Genomic DNA, 22,217 nt, shown 5'->3' on the forward strand with positions numbered 1-22,217 from the left:
CCACATTTTTGAACGGAATTGTCTAAAATTCAGAATTTTTAATGGATTTTATTTTTTGAAAATTTTCTAATTCGTTCCAAATGGTGGAGGGTATTCAAAGTTCGGCCCGGCCGAACTTACTGTTTTTTACTTGTTAAAACCTGTAATTATTCCCTAAGTGTGATTAGATGGTTAATCCTTTATCTCTGAAGATATTTCTTCAAGCAAAACCTGTCGTTCTTCCTAAAAAATGTGTTCCCCCATTTGATTATCTGTTTCTGTTTTCAATTGCTGTCTTTCTTCCATATGTCCGTATTGCTGGTGTATTAAAATGTGTTTGAATTCCTATTGACATAGCACGAAGCTTAAATAACGGCTTTTTATGTTTAATTTTAGTGCACGGCTTGACTAGCAGATCTTTACAGATATTTTGGTACATAAAGAGAATACAAATACACATTTTTAAACTATCAAATAAAATTTTATATTCTTACCAACCTGGAACTATAAAAAAATAAAATATTTACATTAATTTACGATGTTTTAGAACCTGCAAGAATACAGTAATTTTGCAATTCTCTTAGGTATTCTTGCATTTCTGGAAAAGAACAGTTGTTTTTATATGGTAAGCTTGAAAATTGGGAACTTGTTTACCATTTTTTTTGCAAATTCGGGAGATTTGACTGTTTTGTACATTAATTTAAGGTACACCTGTCGAAAAACAAAATTATATTTTATTATTATACTAATTTGCAAAGTGTGCTGCCCCCTTTACTTTTGATAATGTTAATTGAAATATATGTCATCATAACGCCGGTGACTTTACAGTATTCGGCTCTAATCTCTGAGTCAAACGAACGAAAAAGAGTTTCTTCTGTTTCTGTTTTCGCGGACGAATTTAATATATATATATTTAACGATATATACAAATAATTACGATAATATTGACAAAAGGAGTGCAACACAAATAAAATTTAAATTACGGTGGAGTAAAAGTACTTTGCAATATATTTGATCCGTCTTGATTGTGAAATAAAATATATACACACAACAACGTCAAAAGACGTCTTCGTAGTCGTCGTCGTGAAGAAAAAAAGGTGAATACAAAGAGAAAAAAATATATTTGATGGACGTCAAATTGTCATTTTCTTTACATTTTTTGAGAAATATTTAGAATTGAGAATATTTGTTGGAATTTTCACAAATATTGTTACTTGAATAATGGATAAAGATTGAGACCAATAGAGGAGTGTGTGGCTAAGTGTTTAACGTTAATGAATTGCGTATGTGTGTGCGTGGTCATAGGTTCATATTAATTATTAACTAATTAACTAATTATTGTTTTTATTACACTATTCGGTTATACAGTGGCAAATAATACTCTTGAGGATGTAACAATTAACTATACTAATTTTTCTCCTAAGTCAATATGTACTATGGTTTTCAGGATTATGTTTTGTGTGTCTGTCATTCATTACGTTTAGTATCTCACTATAATGTGAAGTAGTAATTTAGCGGAGTTGCCAAGTTTTCGAGAATAATAAGACCCCCACTTTCGACGAATTTTATAATAGTAATAATAGAACACTCATGGGGATTGATTCATGTCTTAAATGAGAAAAATAATTTATAGGAGTTGCCAAGTTTTCAAGAATAATATGAAGTTTATAATACTAATAATAATACTAGAACACTCATTACTTACACAAGGGATTGATTCATGTCCTAAAATAAGATGTTAAAGTAACTATACACTTTACGTTATATGGCATTCCAAGTCAAAAGAATTTCTTCTTTTATAACACGAAACTAAACAAGAAGAAATGTGGCATTTTCCCCACAGTCTACAGTGTGACATTTTTAACTCATGGTAAAATTAAGAAGGTAAAGTCATTTCAAATAAAAATTCCCATCTCCGCATTTTCTGTAACTGAGCTTTTCAAATACAATCGTCACAACAAAAACGAAAATTGTTTATTTACATTTATTCGGATATTCAATTAATTTAGAGAAACAATTTGTGCAATCTCATCAACATTCCTAGCAAAATGTCCTATGTTACAGATGCTGTTTAATCATAGGTATAAGCGGAATGGGCTGGCATATTTTTAGTACTTGAGCATTCTTCTTTTCGCAAGAGAATTACGAGGCAATTTCACCTAACATTGCGCAACTTTTGACATCATTTATCAACCATTTCTATCACATTTGTCCCCAACTGTTGACTAATATCTTAACCAAAACTTTGTCATATCATCTAAATGCAACCACTGAATCTTTGCATCTTACGACTATAGAGGAATCAATTGATTCGTATTAAAATGTCAGTGCCTTTGGAGTCTATACCTCCATGACCTCCAACCGTCTGTCTGTGTGGCTAGTATCCACGATAACTTTTAAATGTTGTATCCGATTCTGTCCAAACTGCAAATTCTAACATGTCTACCAAACATAACATGCAAAGGAAACACGTATTCACATTTCCAATTTCAAAAGCATTTTGACAATGAGATGTTGTCAAATGTACAATTTAAAAAAAAAATTTAAACATATGATAGCATGACTTTACCATCTTGGTTCTATCATGTTTTAACTCAAAAAATCTAAAATTTGTAAACTCCATTTGCCCCATTTGCAATGATATTTTTCTTTCTTCTTCACTTTTTTATTAGCAAACTAATTTTCGTTTGGATGTTAAAGTGAAAATGGGAAAAAGCTGTCGAGTGGGAAATAATAAATTATTCCAATGTTTTGCACCGCGGACTCTGTTTTCTGTGACCATATGGCCGGTGATTTGTGTCACCAGGTACAAGCTCCTAAATATTAGCTGAAAGATATCATATGGTGGACATTGTTAATGCGTTTAAAATTGTAACGACATTTGGTTTGTTTCTAGGAATAAAGCAAATAGAATTCCTTGTGACCATTACAATATGTTGAAGGTTTATCTTTTCCACCAATTGAATCAAAGACATGTGTTTTAATATCACATAGAAAGACAAGAGACCTTAGTCTTCTTCACGGTCCGTTTATTAGATGATAGAGAAGGCGAGTTATGTCTTTTTTTTTGAATTCTTTAACGAGTTTTGGAACAATGGACACAAAGATATATTCGCCAAACTCGCAAAGATACAGATGCTTTATAAATTTAAAAAAATTTTATAAAAAATCTACACATATTCATTGATGCTAATACTGTAAATGCCAAGTGGCATATGAATTTGATGCCTTTATGGCATTTTCGTCTGCACAAGTCTTAATGATAATAATGATGTATATATGTACATACATGCATGCATAAGAATATAAATGTTCTCGGTACGTCCCCTTAAGTACGCTAGAAGATGTCATTTGTATAAAGATAATCTAATGAGCTTTTAGTCACGTTCCTTTCGTAGATTATTAAAGACGGATCTGAGAATATTTCCCACTTAAGTGACCAAGAAAATATAAAAAATTTAAGATCTACTTAAATTTGTGAAAATTATGTACTGGCACACTATGCCCACTAAGCGATTGCACTTAAATGTCAAAATAATTATATCTCGTAAATATATGTTTCGTGGATTAAACACAACACTGCTTAACAAAGCCCAAAAGTGACATAGGTGTAACTGAAAAGCATTTCCATAGCAACATATAAAAAATGAAATCAATATGAAAGCAACTGAAAGTAGAATATGAATAGAATAGCGCAGTGAAAGAATTTTTATAACCTTTAAAAAGGACAGAAAGAGTAATGGCAGCAGGAAAGAATGCATACATTCAAGACGGTTTAAAATTTCAACAATTAACCTATTAACCTATAGCAAAGGGGAACAGAAGAGACCAGGTTTGAAAAAAAAAAAGAAGTTATAGATGACACAAGTATACTTTTCCAAAGGAATTTCGTTGAGCTGTACGAAGAAAAGGAGCCTACCCCTATAAAACCCTTACAATATGACGACAAAGAGACGATATTCGCTAAGCGAATCCCGTATAGAAGAACATTTACAATTGCTGGAAGAATTGGATACTTTGCCACTCATAGATAGTTGCTGTGATATATGTCATTGTGATTGTTACAGTAGTCATCGCAGTGAGTTGGCAGATGGGGAAGTGGAAAAAACTCTTCAAAGCCTGCAAAGGCAAAATGAACACTTGTCTAGCTCAGACGATGTGAAAACTAACATTAGCAAAATTGACAGGGCTTCCGTAACACAACCCAATGAGCCACAGGATACCACAATAACACTGCCAAACGGAAATGCCGAATCTTCTTTGCAAGTAACAAAACAAGAACAATGCAAAGAAAAAAATGGTCGTAAAAAACATAAACCGAAGAAACGTTCTAAAAGTGTTTGTACTCGTAGCCAAAGTCAGTGTTCGGAACATTTTTATACACGGGACTGTGAAATTCTTCAAAATCTGTTAACATCACTAGAAGATAGACAGCTGTCTAAGCTAAATATTCAAGGTGTCTCAAAATATCCAGCCCAAAAAAATATGAGATCTTCCAAGACACCACCTCCACCACCGTCGTCACTTTTGACATTGTCGAAACAGCAAATAATGTCTTCACATCATTTTGATAGCACCACCACCACAACATTTGCCCCAATAAGGCTTTCAGAATCCATGGCCAATTTGTGTTTGGTACCTAGCGTAAGAGAGGCCTATCAGAAGGTACCGGCACATGATAAACGGATTTTAAATCGAATGGCAACTAAACGCAATGAGCAAGCCGTCTCAAAAGAAAATGCGTGGTTGGCACGAAAATACTGGGAAAATGAACGATACGAGCGAGAGCTATTAAAATGCGAGCAAATGGAGGAGTACAAAAAGGCAGTACGGGATAAACAGTTTCAAGATTACCTACAAACGAAGGCCCGTCTCAATGAAATTGCCCAAAGGGATTTATGCGAGCTGCAGCGTCTTAGGGAAAGTCTGCAACAGAAAGATGCTCGTGCCAAGAAACGTTTACAAAATTTACGTATTGAAAAAGAACTGTCTGTCAATCAGAAACGCTGTGAAGAATTACGAAAAGCAGAACATGTTAATATTAATCAAGAAGAATTGAATCTCGACGAAATGTTGAAAAAAAGTGAAATATGCCATCGCTTAACAGAACGTCTGAAACGTGCCGACCATATACGCAACGAAATATTGGAAAATTATCTCAAGCGTTTACGTTACGACAACTACATTGAACAATTACAACATGAAGAACATTGGCGTGAAATACAGCTAAGCGAAAAACTGAAACGGGAACAGTTAAAAGAAGAGATATCTCGTAAACGTTGCCGATCCCAACATTTTGTGGAAACAAAACAAAAACACAATGATTCCCTAAAAAGAACAGCAAAACTTTCGAAAAGTCTTAGAGATTTAGTACGTTCGTCAGTGACACCGGATACAGGTGTGTCGCTTTACGGCATGGGCAGCAACAATGCAAACAGTGTTCAAGCAGCAAAATTATTATTTGATCGTAGGCCGTATTAAAAATCAATTTGTTAAGTTTATATATATATGGAGTAATGTGTTGAAAAATACCTACAACAAATAAAGGTAAAGAATTGTTGGTACAAAATAAAATTTAATTTTCCATTTTGTTTTTATACTATAGCTCATACCAAAGTTATTTAATTTTGTTTCTATGAATTGAATTTTCCAATGTCAATTGAATAGAATGCCTGTACAACGTTTGTGTTGAGTTTTTTTGTAACATGAATCACACGGTTATTGTTAACAACTTTTGGACTCATTCATACTAGTAAGAATTGTATTGGTTGTTGCCAAATGCCCAGGCGTTTGTGATAACAATTTATTTGTATTTTTTTGCAACGTATATGAATACCGAGAACTCTTCGCTATTTTTAAGACTTATCTCACACCTCAATCAACTTTGTAATAATAATAATTTAAGAAAAACTTACTTATTGAAAGAAATATAAAGAGTTAGAACATTTTGTTATGAACTCTAAAGAAACAGGAATCTACTGTATCAATAAGAAGCAAAATTGAATGTACCTAGGACATGGAGATTTTGTTTTCAAAATGTTTAGTCATATTTATAAATATGTCATATAAATTATTGTTGAAAACTAGGTTTTATCGCCTAAAATTACATTTGAAATAAATGAAATATGACTTAGAAAAACCTTCCCGTTTATAATAATATATAACGATGTTTAACGAAATATTAAAAAAAGGAATAGCTTGGTGGGGGAAGTATTGTGGTTATCGTTGCAAATCTCTAAAAAAAGTACCCAAATTGTAAATACAATGCACAATGGCGCAAACAATTGTCATTTGTTTTCGTTATTATTGTTTGCACATTATCAGTTTTGTTTTGGTTATCTATGATTGTAGAGATTAAAAAGTTTGTTTTCATTGAAATAGTGTGAGTCGTACATGTAGGTATAATGGTTTTTTTTTTTAATACATTTGATAAGTAAATTGTGTGTTATATAAAATTGTAATATTCTATGTATCTTAAAAAAATATAGTGTGTGTGAAAAAGAGTAAATGTTGAACACTCATAACTGGTAAAGAATCTACTAGTTCTTGCAGGCTCTGGAACAAAACATATTTGTTTCTACTGAATTGGATTATTTTGTACATCCGTATACAGGGAGAAGTAAACGAAAATGAAAGGGAGTTTTATTGGAAAGAAGTTAGTTGAGTGTAGATCCTTTTGATACGTCTGGTGTTATGCTTCGCCTCATGTAGATGGGCCATTGGTTGTCATGAGGAGGTACAATGAAAGTACTTGTATTTACCCACATTGGGCCGTACATCTGACCACAGACCAAACGATCGCATTGTTGCACCCCGTTGTCTGCTACTTTTCAGATAGCTGTGGCTTGCGCGCACCACTTGTATCGAATGCGACCCCTATGATCTTGAGGTAGTTCGTAGTCGAAATTAAATATTCTCTCGACCTCGTGTTCTCATTTCCACAGTCCATGTAGCTATCAGTGTGTCCATTGACTTAGTGGCGGATGTTTTCATATTTCTCGCGTGGAAGAATGCTCCGCGATATAGTTGTTCAGCCTTACGTGCAACCATCCGCATTAGTTACGATTTTAATGACGTCTGGAGGGAAAGGAATTCCGCTCCTTATGGATCTCTTTGTTTCACTCCACTGTGTTTTTACTTCTTGTTCCAGAATCCTATGTTCGAATGGCGTCCACACATATACTTGATTATCCAAAGTTTCAATCTCGGCCTGAGGGTAGTAGTCTCGACATACCTTAACAACGTGACGTAACAATGTTGTATGACACGACTTTTTCTGGTTTAGTCCTCGTCTAATATGTGTGGATATGTTGTGCAATGCTGTTGTAGTGAACGGAATGCGTATTGATGAGCGGCAACTGGATAGCTTGCTCTAATGCGGAGAGGAGTAAACCTTCAAGAATCTTTGCTATTGGCTACAAAATAGAATCATGTGTTTGTTTTTTTTTTCTGTTTTATAGGAAGCTCGAGAGACTAATAGAACAGGGAGATTTGCACATCCCGATGCTTTAGGAATGTGAACCACCCTTTCCTCCTTCCACAGTTTAGGTGCTATGTAATTCCTCAACATTTCAAAAATCGGTGCTACCGCCTAGCTAGCTAGTTCATATACAGAAATACGGTAAAAATTAGGTGTATCTAGGAAAAATTCTCGCATTCGATATTAAAAAAAACTTCGATTCAAGAAATTAATATGAATTTCAAATTTTATTCTTTATTAAATGGAAATCTTTGGAAGGCACAATTAAATATCCTAGAGTTTAATTGTAACAGTTACTCTCATTTCGATCAAATTTCCCGAGTGTTTGGCCTCTGTTTGTTCTATGTCAACCTAAAATCTTGATTCTTACAATCCAATCTTTAACTTTACAAAATAGTGCATATGTTGCAAACAATATGACAAAATATCTCCGGCTATTACAAACATTTATTACTACGATGTCTTAAAGTATTAATAAAATTATATTCAAGAGCTGGGGCAAAATAGTGATTTAATTTATATTCCACCTTTAAAAGTGAAAGAATACAACAAAATGTTTACACCAAAAACATCCATTACACTCGGAAAGGTAAATACCAAATTGTTACTTGTTTGTGCACAGTTTCTTTTGTTTGTTCTGTATAAATTAATATTAATGAATGCGTACGTTACTCTCTTTAATAGGTCGCTCGCTCGAAAATGGCATACATATGTATAAACGCAAACGCATCTTATAAAAATAATTGCTGCTCGAACTGGGATTATGTGGGGGAATAGAAAAAGTAACAGCTGCTTTATAACGCAATATGCTGCCTACAATTACCTAATTTTGTTAATTTGACATTAATTTAGTTTTAATAAAGTTTAATTTTATTATAACAAAATTTTATTTTGTTTTCTTTTCATTTAATTAATTTTACAATTTTTATGTTAATTTTCAGCCACACAGGGGTTTTTTAATAAAACGAAAAATAAAAACCCCAAACGAAAACATCTGGAATAAAATGTTGGATTATTTCTGATATTGGACGAAAAAAAGGAAAATTTGTATTTTTAAAAAATGGATTTAAAATTTCTATGTTCCGTGTGTTTGCTGACTATGTCGCTTATGACTTCCTTGAGCCTAGCGTGCACCAGTCGTAGTACACCAAAACCCAGACCTACAACACCTACTCCAATAACGATATCAACGACAACACCACGACCCAATGTAACATTTCCCATATTGAATTGTCCACCACCATATGCAGCCTGGTATTGCTTGAATGAAGCCACATGCTTTAAAGTTGAAATCCATAATGAGGTTTTGTATAATTGCGAGTGTGCAAGTGGTTATATGGGACCACGTTGTGAGTACAAAGAAATCGATGGTAGCTATTTGCCAACTAGACAACGTGCCATGTTGGAGACGGCTAGCATAGCAAGTGGAGCCACCTTGGCATTGATATTTATGCTAGTTTTATGTTTTTCACTCTACATTCGGCGAGAGAATGAACAAAAAATGAAAATGAACGAAAGCGTGAATATGGCTCATGACAATGCTGCAATGGATGAAGTAGATGGTATAACAAAAATCCCTGAAATGAGACCCTTTGGACCTCACCACTATGCTGTTTTGCCAATGTCATCGGCATTTAAACGTTGATTTTTTATTTTAGTTATTACTTATAGATTTAAATAATTTTAAACATATACATCATAATTTCTTGATAAAAATTGGAGAAGGTTATAATCGGTAATTTATTGGTTGAATTTCGTATAAAGTCCTCTTTCTCGCGTAGACGTTAGTTATTGGGTTGTTTTTGGACCATGACGTTTTTTTATTTATTTTGAACACAAATCTTTTGGCTTTCTATCACAGATAGAAAACCTTTTTCCCTAAAAAGCCCGCCAATGCGCAATATTCGTTGCAATGCTCTTTAATGTCGTCAAAATAGTGAAGAACTCATTTTTACCCAACCTAAATTTTGTTTTCCCACTAAATGCAGATCCCATTGCTTGGTTTGCGCAGAGAGTTCAAATACCGGACTGATTAAATAGAAGTATTTCGAATGCAACCTATAACTAACTAGATAAAATAGATCACATACAAACTGATGAAGTGCACGTTTTAAATTCTAAAATTAAATTTAATTGTCAATTAAATTTTACCAAAAAAAACTTTTTTTATTCCGCCTTAGGATTCGAGACTAAAAAACCAACAGATTTTATCCAAAAAAAATTTAAGAATTAAGGAAATATTCAAAATATTTCACCTCCGCTTTTTCTACGCCAGAGTCCTATATATTAGAATTGGCTGTACAAAAAACCAATTGGTATATAATGTAATAAATGACAATTAAAGTACACCATTTTTAGTTGAGCATTTCAAGCACATATTTGTTTTAAAAAGTTTTATGTTTTTTTTGAAATGATTATTGACCCAGCCACAGAGGAGCCAAGACGGCTAAAAAATATTTTATCTTTATATAGAGACATATTTTATTGACAATATTAAATTTATTTTGTATTTTTGGTGTTTCATTTAATGAATATATGTCCTGTCGTCGCTATTGTTATATGACCCAAAATCCTATTTGTAATAATTTAATAATAAAAAAACAGCAAAAAATAAAAATCGTTCACAAATGGTACTTTGTTCCATAACGACAACGATTTGCATAAATTTCCTCCAACCTATTCCACAACAAAAGTATTTAAAACAATCTGAGCAGTTATTTTGTCTCCTTGTTATTATAGTTTTTAGACGAACCTCCACTGTATTTGCCAAACACCCATAGTATTGAACATATGTCTAATTTCCTATTGGAATTAGTCTTGCCGCCTATATTTTCTCTTACCGAACAACGAAATATTTATTTTAATTTATTTATCATAATACTATTTATCACTATACGATAAGAAACTAACATATAAATGTGTAGCATAAAACATATAACTAACAAATATTGTATGTTTGTCCCAAATACTACTTTTCAGTAAATTGAATGAAAAATAAAGCGAGTATAAAATGTTATTTCCTTATAATACATTTTTCATAAAAACAACGTAATTTTAGTCGTCTAATGGAAAAAGTGATGATGCACAGACAGTACTTTAAAAATTTAACCCACCAAACATCTCATTACTGAATAATTATAATAATCGTTCGTACATTGTTCGGATCTATTGAATCTGAAATGACTATATCTGTCTCCTCTCCTGCCATTTTGAAACAATAGCAGGGCTGCTAAAACAGATTTATCAAAAATGATTTGGGTACAACTTCTTACAAATCTAATACCAACTTTTTTACTTGAAAATATCGTAGAATTGTAGCTACGTTTGCAAACAATCGGTTTTATACAGGGTAATATGAAAAAACTACAACCAACTTCAGACTGCTGTCACTTCTAAGCCACTCGTCCGACGGCTGTTAAAATTATTCCAGTACCAGCTCATTATATTGTTTACAAGCGTACAAAAGAATTTTGGTGAGAATTCTCCAGAAAAAAGTTATTCGTGATGGAATTTAAGCGTGATAGTGTGATTTCTTTATATTTGGCTGGAAAACCACAAGTGGCTATCGTTAGATCACTCTTTTGTGTCTCGTACCATTGCTGGTTACCGTGTTACTGGTAGCGTAGCCCGACGTCAAGGAAGTGGACGCAAGAAAACAGCAACATCAGCAGAAATGGTTCGAAAAGTAAAGAAGCGACTTGCTCGAAACTCGTGTCGCAGTGGCTGAAAAATGGCTCGTGAGCTGAACACATCGCAATATTCCATTCGGCAAATATTGAAATTGAAATTCTTGGTGAATGTGGTGAACTGCCGAATTTGGTTTTCTCAGATGAGAAAACATTCGTTGTCCAGCAGTTTGTAAACAAACAAAATGATCGTGTTTGCCGATGGTCGCTCTCCGCTCGTATTAATCGACCGTGGCATCAGAATAAATATTATCGCGAAACTATTCTGGAGTGTTGTGTATTAAAGCCTTGTGCACGCAAACATTTTAGCCGCAGACCTTGGAAATTCCAGCAGGACTCAGCACCATCGCACTTTGCTTTCATTCAATAAAATTAAAAAATGTAAAAATTATGGCGTTTGACTTTGTTAAAATTTTTTATCTCACCCTGTATATCCACGGTTTCGCCTCTTGTGTCCTCAAAATATAATTTTTTAACTTAAATATTTTTTTTAAGAAATCTACCTTATATAAATGTTTTTAAAAGATCCCTAAAAAATTACCTTTTTGAAAATATCAACAAAAACTAACTTTAAAAAAATCCAATCCAACAAAAAGTTTTTGATAACTTTACGAAACTGAAAAAATGTTAAAAATCCATAGTGTTTTCAGTTTTTATGAAACAATTCTTAAATTTAAGCTCTTTTCCTTTATTATTTAAGATGCGGCCTAGATTGTTTCCGTTTCCGGATTGGTGTCTCTGAAAACATATAATCTTGAGCTCTTGAAATACATGCTTAAATATCCACGATTCGCGCCCTAATTTAATTATTTTTTATACATTAAATGTGTTAAAAATTTATTTTTTTTTTTAATTTCTAATTTCAGTTAAACAAAATTATCAATAACCTCATCAAAATATGTCGGATAATAATCAAGGACCGCCCGACTCAGATTTGGGTCCGCCAAAAGCAGATTTTAGTGCTCCACCACCATACGAACTGACCAATAGTCATGTTAATCTTCAACAACAGCAGCAACAGTTGGAGTTGAATCAACAAAATCTACAACAACAAACTACATTACCAGCAGAGATACCCATACATCATGGGAAATTACCAACCTATGAAGAGGTACAAATGGAAAAATCTTTGAACGGGGAATTGCCTCCAGGCTTTTTGACAACACACACACTACAACCACCACTGCCACTAGCGCCACCCCCACCACCAAATCCTTTGTTGGCAAATTTGCGCGATACAAATGCCTCCACAGGCGGTGGTCCTGGCAGTGGTTTGACTTTTATAGCCATCGACGCTTCGGAGGCGGAAAATTTAACAAATTCCACAGATAACAATTTACTTGGTACCGATATAATGTTCATCACAGCTTTTATGGTGGCATTTCTATTCAATTGGATTGGTTTTTTGATGCTGACCTGCTTCTGTCATACCATTGCGGCACGTTATGGTGCTCTATCAGGGTTTGGTTTATCGCTAGCAAAATGGACCTTAATTGTTAAGCATTCTACGGATTTGGCGTCGCACGAAAACTCATGGCTCTGGTGGTTAATAATGGCTTTTGGTTTCTTGATTTGTGTCCGGGCTTTGATACAATACGTTAGTATTAAGAGAACTTGGCGTCTTCTGTCGACCTCGGCTCAAGAACGTTTATTATTCTTTTACTAGAGAAATGGAAGAAAATTGTTAAAAGTAGTAAACAAAGCAACAAACAATTAAATATGAAAAAAATGAAACACAAAACTACAAAAATAATTTTTAGAATAGTAAGAATATTTTTAAAATAATAAAATAAGAAGGGATGATTAGGATGAATGATGAAATAATGAATTGATTTCTTTTTGTCATATGTGGTTACTTTCATTCTTACTGTTCAATAGGTTTACGATGAACCTTTTTGTATGGGGTCGCCAATACCAAACAATCGCCTTTGGATTGATTTAAAGAGCTGTAATTTTTGCTGGGCAATATTTGCAATTCCAATTAAAATTTGGCAGAACAGATTAGAGCATGTGCAGAGCAATTATTATTAATAACAAACTGGGAATGCGTTTTCTTGATAAACTAAAATATAATGAGGTTTCTTTATACTACTAAGTATAAGGAATACTTTCTTTTATTTTTACAATGAAATGTAAGAAAGAAATTCTATGTTCGATTCATGGACTCTGTTCTGCACAGTTTCCTCATTTTGTTTGCCAAAAGATAGGCACATATTGCCACTATTTGTAGGAAATTTTTTTTAAATTTTCATATATTACTACATACAACAAATTGGCATTTTTACACTTTTACGCGGCCATCTATTTGGAGAATTCAAAATCACAAATAATGTTTTGCATGACTTTGAAATATATAGTGCCAAAGTTGTCCACATGAAGATATGCTAGGTCATGAATAAATAAAAGAACATTTAGATTCATTACTTAATTTTTATTGGATATTTGTTGTCAAGGCTTCAGGCTAATGTTTATTACCGACAACATGTATCCATTGCTTATTGAACATTTTTATTTTCAGTTCATAGTTAAATAAACACATGTATTTATGTCTAAATTTAATTAAGTATGTACATATATATAAAAAATACACCCTCAAATCCTCTTTTTTCAGGAGGGTTTTAGTCGATTTATATCAATTGGAAAAGAAAATCAATCTATTTTGATGATTATTATACACCATTAATTGAAATTTTATATTTCTTTATATTATTTGCTAATATTAAAACGAATGTATGTTCGTAATGTTTTCTATTTGAAAACGTACTTAAAAATATTACTAGTTTGTTTTCTTTCAATTTTATGTTGCCAACTTCCCACACACGATTTCCATTAACCCAATTTTAATTACACCATATAAATACGCCAAACACACAATAATACAAATATCGTTATGAATTTTAAAATATATGTTACAAATTATTTTCTTTTCTAATGCCTATGTATTTGTTTATTTACAAATAAAAAATATATAAAATATTTTACTTTGTCTTTTTGTAAGAGATTACGATGGGAATAAATATATAGAGAGAAAAGAATAGTTGCAGCAGTTTGTGTCAAAATGGAGCTAGTTCTAATATACGAAATTACGACCATATAAACTTGGAAGTCCAACGAGCAGGGGTCAAATTCTTGTATTCAATATCGAAAAAAATCGATTTAAATGATATGAATGCACATTCATTTTAGTTCATTGATTTGATCCTTTCGATGGAACCAACTAAATATTGAATGTTATAGTTAGACGGAAGTCGTTTCTATCAAAATGTTTAATTTAATCAATCTAAAAATCGCAAAAATGTTTAATTTCGATCGAAAGAATGCGAGAATTTGGCACCAGGTTCTGTTTAAAGCTTCTAGATGATGCAATTTACAGAATTTAGTAATGTGATAGCTAAGGAGTTGAGCTTTAGCGTTAAAGAAGTTTGCGTAATACCTTATTTGGAATAAAAAAATGTTTAAAGAGATTAATTGAGATTTCAGAGAATTCTGGGGCGACCAGATAGAACGTCATAATTTCCACCATTATATAGTTTTGTCAGACTTTTTTATGTACGTTTCTAAATGTATTGCACCCTAAATGATGAACGTCTTCCTCAGGCGCAGTCTTTTAAGTATGAATTGATTATTCTATTCCCAAAATAATAACATTTGTGTTCTCTGTTGAGTTCCTTACAATCGGTCGATTTTGAGTTGGTACTTTTGTTATATGCTGCTAAATCAAATAATTTTTATATAAAAATATTTTTTTTATTATTTACACTTTTTGTAAAATAACTAAACTAGTAACATTTACAAACATTCATTTAACAAAGGAAAAACTAATAAAATTTAGTTTTGTTTCTGTTGTTTATTAACCCCACCATATTTTTGTTTCTTATGGAATTTTTTAGGGTTAATGCCATACGCTTTCAAACGTTCATCAGTTATATTGTTGGATTTGTCATTTGAATCTTTGACACCATTTGGCTTGGCGTTAAACGGCCTTTTGTTGCTACCAAATTTTGCATTAAATGGTTTTGATTTCTTTTGATTTTGCCTCAACGGCGGTAAAGTTCCATTTGTTGACTTATTTTGTGTACTATTAAATGGATTACCCTTAGACTGTGCCATTTTATTTTTATTTTGAAAGACTTGTGCATTATTTTTGCTGGAGAATGGATTGTTTGACTTCTTTGGTGGAGTGCTATTGGCAGAAGTGTTTTTTTGTTTAACAGTTTCTTTCGGGTGTTGTGGCTTCGCTATATGGCTTTGTGGTTTATCTTGTTGTTTGTTGTCAATTGACTTGTCGACCTGATCATCTCCAACTTGAGAATTTTTCTTCTTTTTGTTTCTTTTCTTCTTGACGACTGGATTGTCATCAGTTTGTTTTACTATCGAAGTATTTCTTTCTGATCCTTCTTCCGTTTTAGCCTTTTTCTCAATGGGTTCGCCCTCACTTGCATTAATAGTTTTGACTGGATCCTTATTAGTGTTATCTACTGTTGTTGTAGCCGTCGTATCTGAAACTTGTGCAGCATTTTGACCCTTACGTTTCCTTTTCCTTTTGTTCTTTATCGTTTCAGACGTTTCATTAGTAGTTTTTGAACTCGTTGTATTATTGTCAGGATTTGTTTCCGATTTAGTTTCTGTTTCATTTTTAACTTCGTCCTCGCCCTCATTATCGGATCTAGAAGATGAACAAGTTACGTAAATCATTTACTATTTTTTTACCTATCATACCCTTCTCCGTATAAGCTTTTAAAAATTTTCCTCTTGAGGTCTTCATTTTTGGCCTTAAGTTTGTACAATCTTTGCTCTTTCTTCTCTACTTGTTCGGGTCTTATTTGAATGGCCTTTTTTAAACTAGCCCATTGGTTGAGTTCTTTGTTTTTGGCCAGAAGAATCTGCAAAAAGGAAATTTTAGTAAAATCGTCCATTAACAATAATATATTTACATACCTCCTCTATGGACAAACCAAAATCATTAGGCGTTGTTTCCACGTACTTGAAACGGCATGGAAGATCTCCAATAATATCCTCGCAATCCAATTTATAATATTCATCAATATATTCTTCATATGTTTTCTCATCTTCTGGATCGAACACTGGTTTTTCAGCTTTAATCATGGCCATAAAACGATCACGCCGACCTTTGCGTCCTTTACGAGTTTTAGTGTTTTCAATTAACTCTTTTTGTAACTGTTCTTTGGCCTTGGCCGGATCATAATCGCAATCCATATTAAAGTCATCATCTTCACAGTGGGGCTCATAGTCTTCCTCATCACCACCTTCCCAATCTTCTTGTGGATCGTAATTGTCCCAATCTTCTATTTTCAACTCCTCTATGTCTGAGGGACACTCTGGTTTTTCTTCTCCCTCATCGACTTGATAGTAATCATCATTGAAAAGCTCCCGCATACGACGATCATGGGCTTCAGGATCGAACTCCTCATCTAAATCATCATCCTTAAAACCAAGTTCATCATTTCCCGTTACCTTTTTTAGTTTTTCAATTTTATCTTGAATTTCTTTCCGTTTCATTTCTTTTATCATTTCGATTTCTTTCATCTTTTCCTGTTTCTCTTGTTGTTTCCGTTCTTTAACTTCCTGTCGTTTCTGCTTACGTTTATCATCCGTTCGTCTAACTGACGACTCCACAGTGCGGGGATATCTTTTGATGAACTCTTGATCAGGATCTTCAAACCGGAAATTAAATTTGTGTTCAAATTCAGCTTGTTTCTCCAACTCCTGTTCGTCCTCAGAAAGTGGGGCATTGTCACCAACGATTTCTTCATATGTTGGTATTTCGGCGTAATTACTTGCTTCGGTATAACCCTTATTCAATATATAGTCTCGCAAAAATTTTTCACTTGATGGTAAACTGTCACTATTCCAATATTTTTTAAGCGGCTTTAATTTTTCTTGTGCCTCTTTCTCTATGGTATCCTTTTTGCCAGCCAGCCATTTCAAATAGTCCTCTTCTTCCTTATCTTCTTCGGCTTTAGTTTTCTCACGTTTCTTAAAAATACCACCAAATTCTTCATCACCAGAATCATCAGCATTTACAACTTTTTTGAATTCTTCCTTTAGGTGACGTTCCTCTTCCACTAGGGTAGGAGATGCTGAACGGGGGTAATCTCCATTATCAACGTCTTCTTCATCTGAATCTGTCAATAAAAACATATTATGTTTTGATTTAATCTTTAACATAAATTAAACTTACCATCTACGAATTTTCCACCCTTTTCCAAAATAATTTGTCTTTCATAATCCTTCAATGTAACTGGTTTGGTTTTCTTTTCTTTGCTTTTTTGTTTACCGTCCTCGGAATCATCACCACCGTCATCTGAATTCCCCGCCTCGATTTGTTTATTGACTTTCTCGAAAAATTTGACTCCCTTATCGTAAATTTTGGGATCTTTACTTTTCAATGAGGCCAATGTGCTTAAAAACTCCTGATCGAATGTGGGATCCAAAACTTCATCCTCCTCTGAAGAATCAGAGTCACTGGACGATTCCGAGTCAGACTCACTGATACCTTTGTCTTTAACTGCGGGGAAAAATCAAAAATGAAATTATTTATGTTTGAAGTGTGTCGCTGCGCCTACATTTTTGGAGAAGCTCCTTTTTCCTCAACTGATTATAGGTTTTAGCATATCCTTCATTTGTATTCAATTGAAAATGATCCTCTGCGTTGTCATCGCTATCATCAAATAATTTTTTACTCATTTTATGCAACTTTTTCAACTTTTTAAGTGTTTTTAACTTTAGTTTTGTTTTTAATTTTTCACACGTGTTGCAATAGTTTAGGATGGAAACCAATGTCGTCGGAAACCAAAATAAAAAACGTCCCTAAAGAATGAAATAAGAATAAGATGGTAAAAAAACAAAGCAATATCCCCGAGTACCTCTGTTGTTTACGAATGAGACATGAGAAAACGCAATAAGCTGGGCATATTCATTAAATGAACTGAGGGACTAGCACTAATGTGGCCCATGAGTTGACCAACCAAAAAGTTCCATTTACATTTACAAATATTTGGACATAGATGGTGAGACCCACGGTAAAATGAAGACAAGGTAGGCTAACTTGGAAAAAGTTGCACTTGACGAGGTCTACCTGTAAGGATTGTAAACGCGTACATAAGTTCACATGTTAGGACAAGAAAATAAAAAAATTAAAATCATATGGTAGTTCTGCTCAACATTGATTTCATTGTACCATGACTCTAACAACGTTGCAGTTAAGGAAACAATGTGAACCCGCCGTTTCGATCGCCGTTTGTTTATCATAAACTAGTTTGTCCGTTAAATAGAGTTGTGCTAATTATCTAGTTCCGTGGACTCAGGTCGTTTGTATGAACTCTGCGTATGAGTGATATGAAATTTATGAAACTACTCATACGATTAGGAACTGGTGTACAGAACAGAACTAGATCGACACAAATCTACTGTTAAATTGTATCGAAAAACAATTACAACGACTTTTGGACATTACGCACGACCATTCGTCAGCTCATACAAAAACCAACGAATTGTCTTAAATAACAAAGGGAGCCATAATTATAAATACGAGTGGGAACAATCAATGAAGTCACAATGAAAACTATAAAGCTAAGACAGATACATAAAGAAAGAAATATAAGGAAGAACGTAACAGCAAATTAACAAAAAATTTAAATTTGAAACAATTCCAGTCTATAGCGAATATCGCGAGGTATCGTTATATGGTGGCCATACGAAAACGTGGACCTGACTAAGTAATTTTTTGTCATAGGTTGTATATCCATAAATTTGAAACAATTCCGATATATGTCGCTAAAATCATCAATCGCAAAGATTATCAGAATTTCACTGCATCTACTGAACTGATCGAAGATTCCAACATTTCTTAAAATGTTCTCTTTTTTCTTATAGTCATAAACAATTATATTGAAAATACAGAAACATCAACCGAAGACGAAATTTAAAAAAAAGAGGTTAATTTCTTATTCCATGAAACTAGAAAATTTTCCATTGCATCATTATTTCATTTACAAATATAAAAGTTCTCAATTCAACTATTTGTAAAGCTCATTTCGGGCCATATATTCTCTGGTTTCCAGAAGAAACAGATATTTGTGTGTTATACAAAAAATACAATGGATTTACCATATGAATGTGTATATTTAATTTTATATAATCGAATTATAAATGCAATAATATATACTCGTTTAACTTTTACATCACTTTATACAAATGTTTAAAACAAATAGCATCTCTTTAATATGTATAGGTTTGGTTGTCATACAAAAAAAGGGTTTGGCACTCCAATGATTAAATTATATATTTATAATGTTCGACCGGAATCCATTACAGAAAGGCACTTTCAACTCATTTTATAGCTTTGCAGCTTTGGCCAATTGCATATCGGCTGAGGGCGTATTAACAAATTTACGAACCACATCAAATTTAGGATGATTCTTATCACCCATCAAATCAAAAATAACGCTTTCACTTGTTGTTACAACGCAACCGGCATTGCGCAATCTTTCTATGGCCAAATCACGATCCTGATTAAGGCGAGAAATTAAACAATCCGCAACAAGGAATACATTGATTTTCTTTTCCAATAGATCAATAGCGGTTTGCTCAACACATATATGAGACTACAATGAATAAAAATATATATAATTAAAAAATTATAACAAATATGTCTTGAAGGTACCTCTAATCCATAGAGCACAACATCATCGGGTTTATCACCAAAAATTTCCTTCACTTTGGCCTCCAATTCGGGTATAATCATGCTGAATCGAGTTTTTGGAAATACTGCCTTTGCATGACTAACGTCGATGTCTGAAACAATTTTCCCTAATCTTTCTGGATAATGTTCGGTACAGATCAAAGGTATGTTCAACTCTTTGCCGGCTTTTGTCTAAAACAAAAATCGACTCAATATTTGTACTATGACAATTCAAGGTCAAATATTTACCAATTTCGATGCATTCACCACGGCATTAGAAAATAGTGGCATTCCAGGACGAAACTTTTCCTGTATATCACACAACAAGAACAGAGTTTTCTTCGGGTTCAAGTGACGTAAACGCGATGTCATGGTGTAATTAAATTACTGGAAAGCGTAGTTCTGCAGATTCTAGAAACAAACAGGAAATTCATGATTAAGTAACAACAGTGTTTTGAAATATAGATGCATAGGTGCCATATCTATACATAAAAATTGAATAATTATCTAATGTAATACAAAATACACTTTGAAATATCACCAGAAATTTACTTTCCGGGTCGTAGCAGAGAATTGCGGCACAAACAACTTACCTTACCAGTCTTCCAGACTGTTGCAACCTGTGAGAAATGTCGAAAACCAAAATAAAAAACGACCCTAAGAAGGCAAATAGAATGCACGACATGGCCCAATTATAAGGTCTTCCTTCAAGCGAATTAATCTAATATTTCTTACGGTGTATTCACCTTCACGACAGCACCTTCCTCAACGACTGCTCTACAAAACACCTCCCTTAACTTCACACTTACAGCACAAAGTACCGAATTATATGGTGGCGAAACTGAATAGATGATGTCGAAACAGCGCGGGCATTCTATGAGAAAGGACCCTTAATTACTCAAGTCAGCTTGAAGGACAGATGCCATGGCAATGTTGCCAATGCAAAAACCGCCATTGCAGCAAAAACTGTTGCAGCATAGATTCCGCTTTGCTGGTCGTTTAGTCTTTAACGTAAAGACTAAATACATTTCAAAAATGTCAATATAGGTTCACGTACCTGTACGTACGTGATCCCTGATCCTTTTTTCCAGCCAAATCCTTAGAAGTATACATTAACTGTAGGTTAAGCTAGATGCCAAATACCTTCTAAAATCTCAAAATACTCACTGTGTCTTATAGCTTATGCTTTCCAATATAGGTTGGTTCAACCAATGTCCAATGTGTCCAATTCCTTCCAATTTCCAATTTCACAAAACTCACAAAAACCAACCAACCAAACCAATCTGCTTGTGCGCGCGCTTTGTTCGGTTGTGAAGAGCAAATCGAATGAACGCGTGGGAAACCAAAATGAAACACGTCCCCAACGGAACAAATAAGAAATCAAAAAGAAATGCCCGATAAAAAAGAACGAGAAAGCAAAATCCCCGAGGGACCTCTGTTGTTTACGAATGAGTGGAATGCATAACCCGAGGGACCTCTGTTGTTTACGAATGAGACATCAGGAAAACTGGACACATTCATTAAATGAACCGTGGGACTAGCATTATTGAGTCACGTTTGCTCCCTAGATGGCACTCAGGCAGCACTAATAATGGGTATTGGTTACTTCATGATAGAAGAACCACTTGAAAACACGGACTGAGAACTTTTCAAGGTTTCAACTTAAATATAGTTTTTATTAATTTTCAGAGGGGGCACCATGATTAGGAGAAATATTTTTTTAGAAATGGTCAAACACATGTTATACTCGAAAGAAGCTAACCTTGTGCGATTATATGTTTACATTTTTTTTATTATATCTTTTAGAACATCTCATTGGCAAAGATTAGTCACAGATGGTGTGATATTATTGTTATTTCTAAAAAGTTTACTTTTAAGATCAAATTGTAAAGGGAAACGAGGGCAGAATTCGAATGCGGCTCAGGAATTCCTTTATGATATGTCACAAAATATGCCTTGCGAAAACTTCAAGATGTTTATTCACTAACACATTTACCCAGTTGTGTCTTATTTTGTTATATATATAGAAAACACTAAAATTATTCGGTATGATTATTGACAAATAAAAATGTTTTATACCAGATTGTTTAAAAAAACGCGATGAGTTAAATAGCGCGAAAATGAAATACCTGGATTTTCTTTCTTTATAAAAATATGATCTAAACTGCTAATACTTTAAATTTTATGGCATAACTAGTTAATAACTTTAATATGCGTCCCGCAAAGTAATCTTATTCAAATCATTGGTTTTGAAAATAGTAAAATTAAGAAGGCAAATCATTTCATGTTGCATTTTCTGTAATTTACCTTGTCTAATTTCAATGCTGAGAAAGCAAGTTCCCATCTATCACTTGACAATGAGATGTTG

At 33.5% G+C, this 22,217-nt stretch overlaps 5 protein-coding genes across 7 annotated transcripts; 3 read left to right on the forward strand and 2 right to left on the reverse strand.

Annotated features, from left to right (window-relative positions):
* The first annotated feature begins 934 nt into the window (after positions 1 to 934).
* LOC101894728 (protein spitz-like) lies at positions 935 to 10,475 on the forward strand. Its single transcript, XM_011297717.3, has 2 exons — positions 935 to 1,076; positions 8,401 to 10,475. The coding sequence occupies exon 2, from the start codon at positions 8,520 to 8,522 to the stop codon at positions 9,102 to 9,104; it is 585 nt and encodes a 194-aa protein (XP_011296019.2). The 5' UTR covers positions 935 to 1,076; positions 8,401 to 8,519; the 3' UTR covers positions 9,105 to 10,475.
* Positions 1,333 to 5,460, forward strand: LOC101895634 (uncharacterized). Its single transcript, XM_059131268.1, has one exon. It carries the CDS (start codon positions 3,919 to 3,921, stop codon positions 5,458 to 5,460), a length of 1,542 nt encoding a protein of 513 aa, XP_058987251.1. The 5' UTR covers positions 1,333 to 3,918.
* Positions 10,476 to 12,043: 1,568 nt separating the features above from the next.
* Positions 12,044 to 13,719, forward strand: LOC101887769 (NEDD4 family-interacting protein 1). Its single transcript, XM_005191901.4, has one exon. The coding sequence runs from the start codon at positions 12,044 to 12,046 to the stop codon at positions 12,809 to 12,811; it is 768 nt and encodes a 255-aa protein (XP_005191958.1). The 3' UTR covers positions 12,812 to 13,719.
* A 262-nt stretch (positions 13,720 to 13,981) lies between these two features.
* On the reverse strand, positions 13,982 to 17,961 carry LOC101887608 (protein KRI1 homolog). Its single transcript, XM_005191896.4, has 5 exons — positions 17,733 to 17,961; positions 17,348 to 17,674; positions 16,084 to 17,291; positions 15,865 to 16,028; positions 13,982 to 15,811 (listed from the first exon to the last, which is right to left on the reverse strand). Exons 1-5 carry the CDS (start codon positions 17,851 to 17,853, stop codon positions 14,974 to 14,976), a joined length of 2,658 nt encoding a protein of 885 aa, XP_005191953.2. The 5' UTR covers positions 17,854 to 17,961; the 3' UTR covers positions 13,982 to 14,973.
* A 1,309-nt stretch (positions 17,962 to 19,270) lies between these two features.
* On the reverse strand, positions 19,271 to 21,198 carry LOC101887931 (isochorismatase domain-containing protein 1-like). 3 transcript variants are annotated; one of them, XM_059131267.1, is made up of 5 exons: positions 21,017 to 21,198; positions 20,907 to 20,947; positions 20,099 to 20,260; positions 19,832 to 20,041; positions 19,271 to 19,772 (listed from the first exon to the last, which is right to left on the reverse strand). In XM_059131267.1, the coding sequence occupies exons 3-5, from the start codon at positions 20,219 to 20,221 to the stop codon at positions 19,503 to 19,505; spliced, it is 603 nt and encodes a 200-aa protein (XP_058987250.1). In that variant the 5' UTR covers positions 20,222 to 20,260; positions 20,907 to 20,947; positions 21,017 to 21,198; the 3' UTR covers positions 19,271 to 19,502. The 3 variants fall into 3 exon arrangements, with proteins under 3 accessions (XP_058987250.1, XP_058987249.1, XP_005191955.1); XM_059131266.1 differs by lacking the exon at positions 20,907 to 20,947 and having other exon boundaries at positions 21,017 to 21,196; XM_005191898.4 differs by lacking the exons at positions 20,907 to 20,947; positions 21,017 to 21,198 and adding an exon at positions 20,443 to 20,585.
* Positions 21,199 to 22,217: the final 1,019 nt, after the last annotated feature.

The sequence above is a fragment of the Musca domestica genome, unplaced genomic scaffold (genome assembly GCF_030504385.1).
Source record: "Musca domestica strain aabys unplaced genomic scaffold, Musca_domestica.polishedcontigs.V.1.1 84, whole genome shotgun sequence".
Taxonomy (NCBI): domain Eukaryota; kingdom Metazoa; phylum Arthropoda; class Insecta; order Diptera; family Muscidae; genus Musca; species Musca domestica.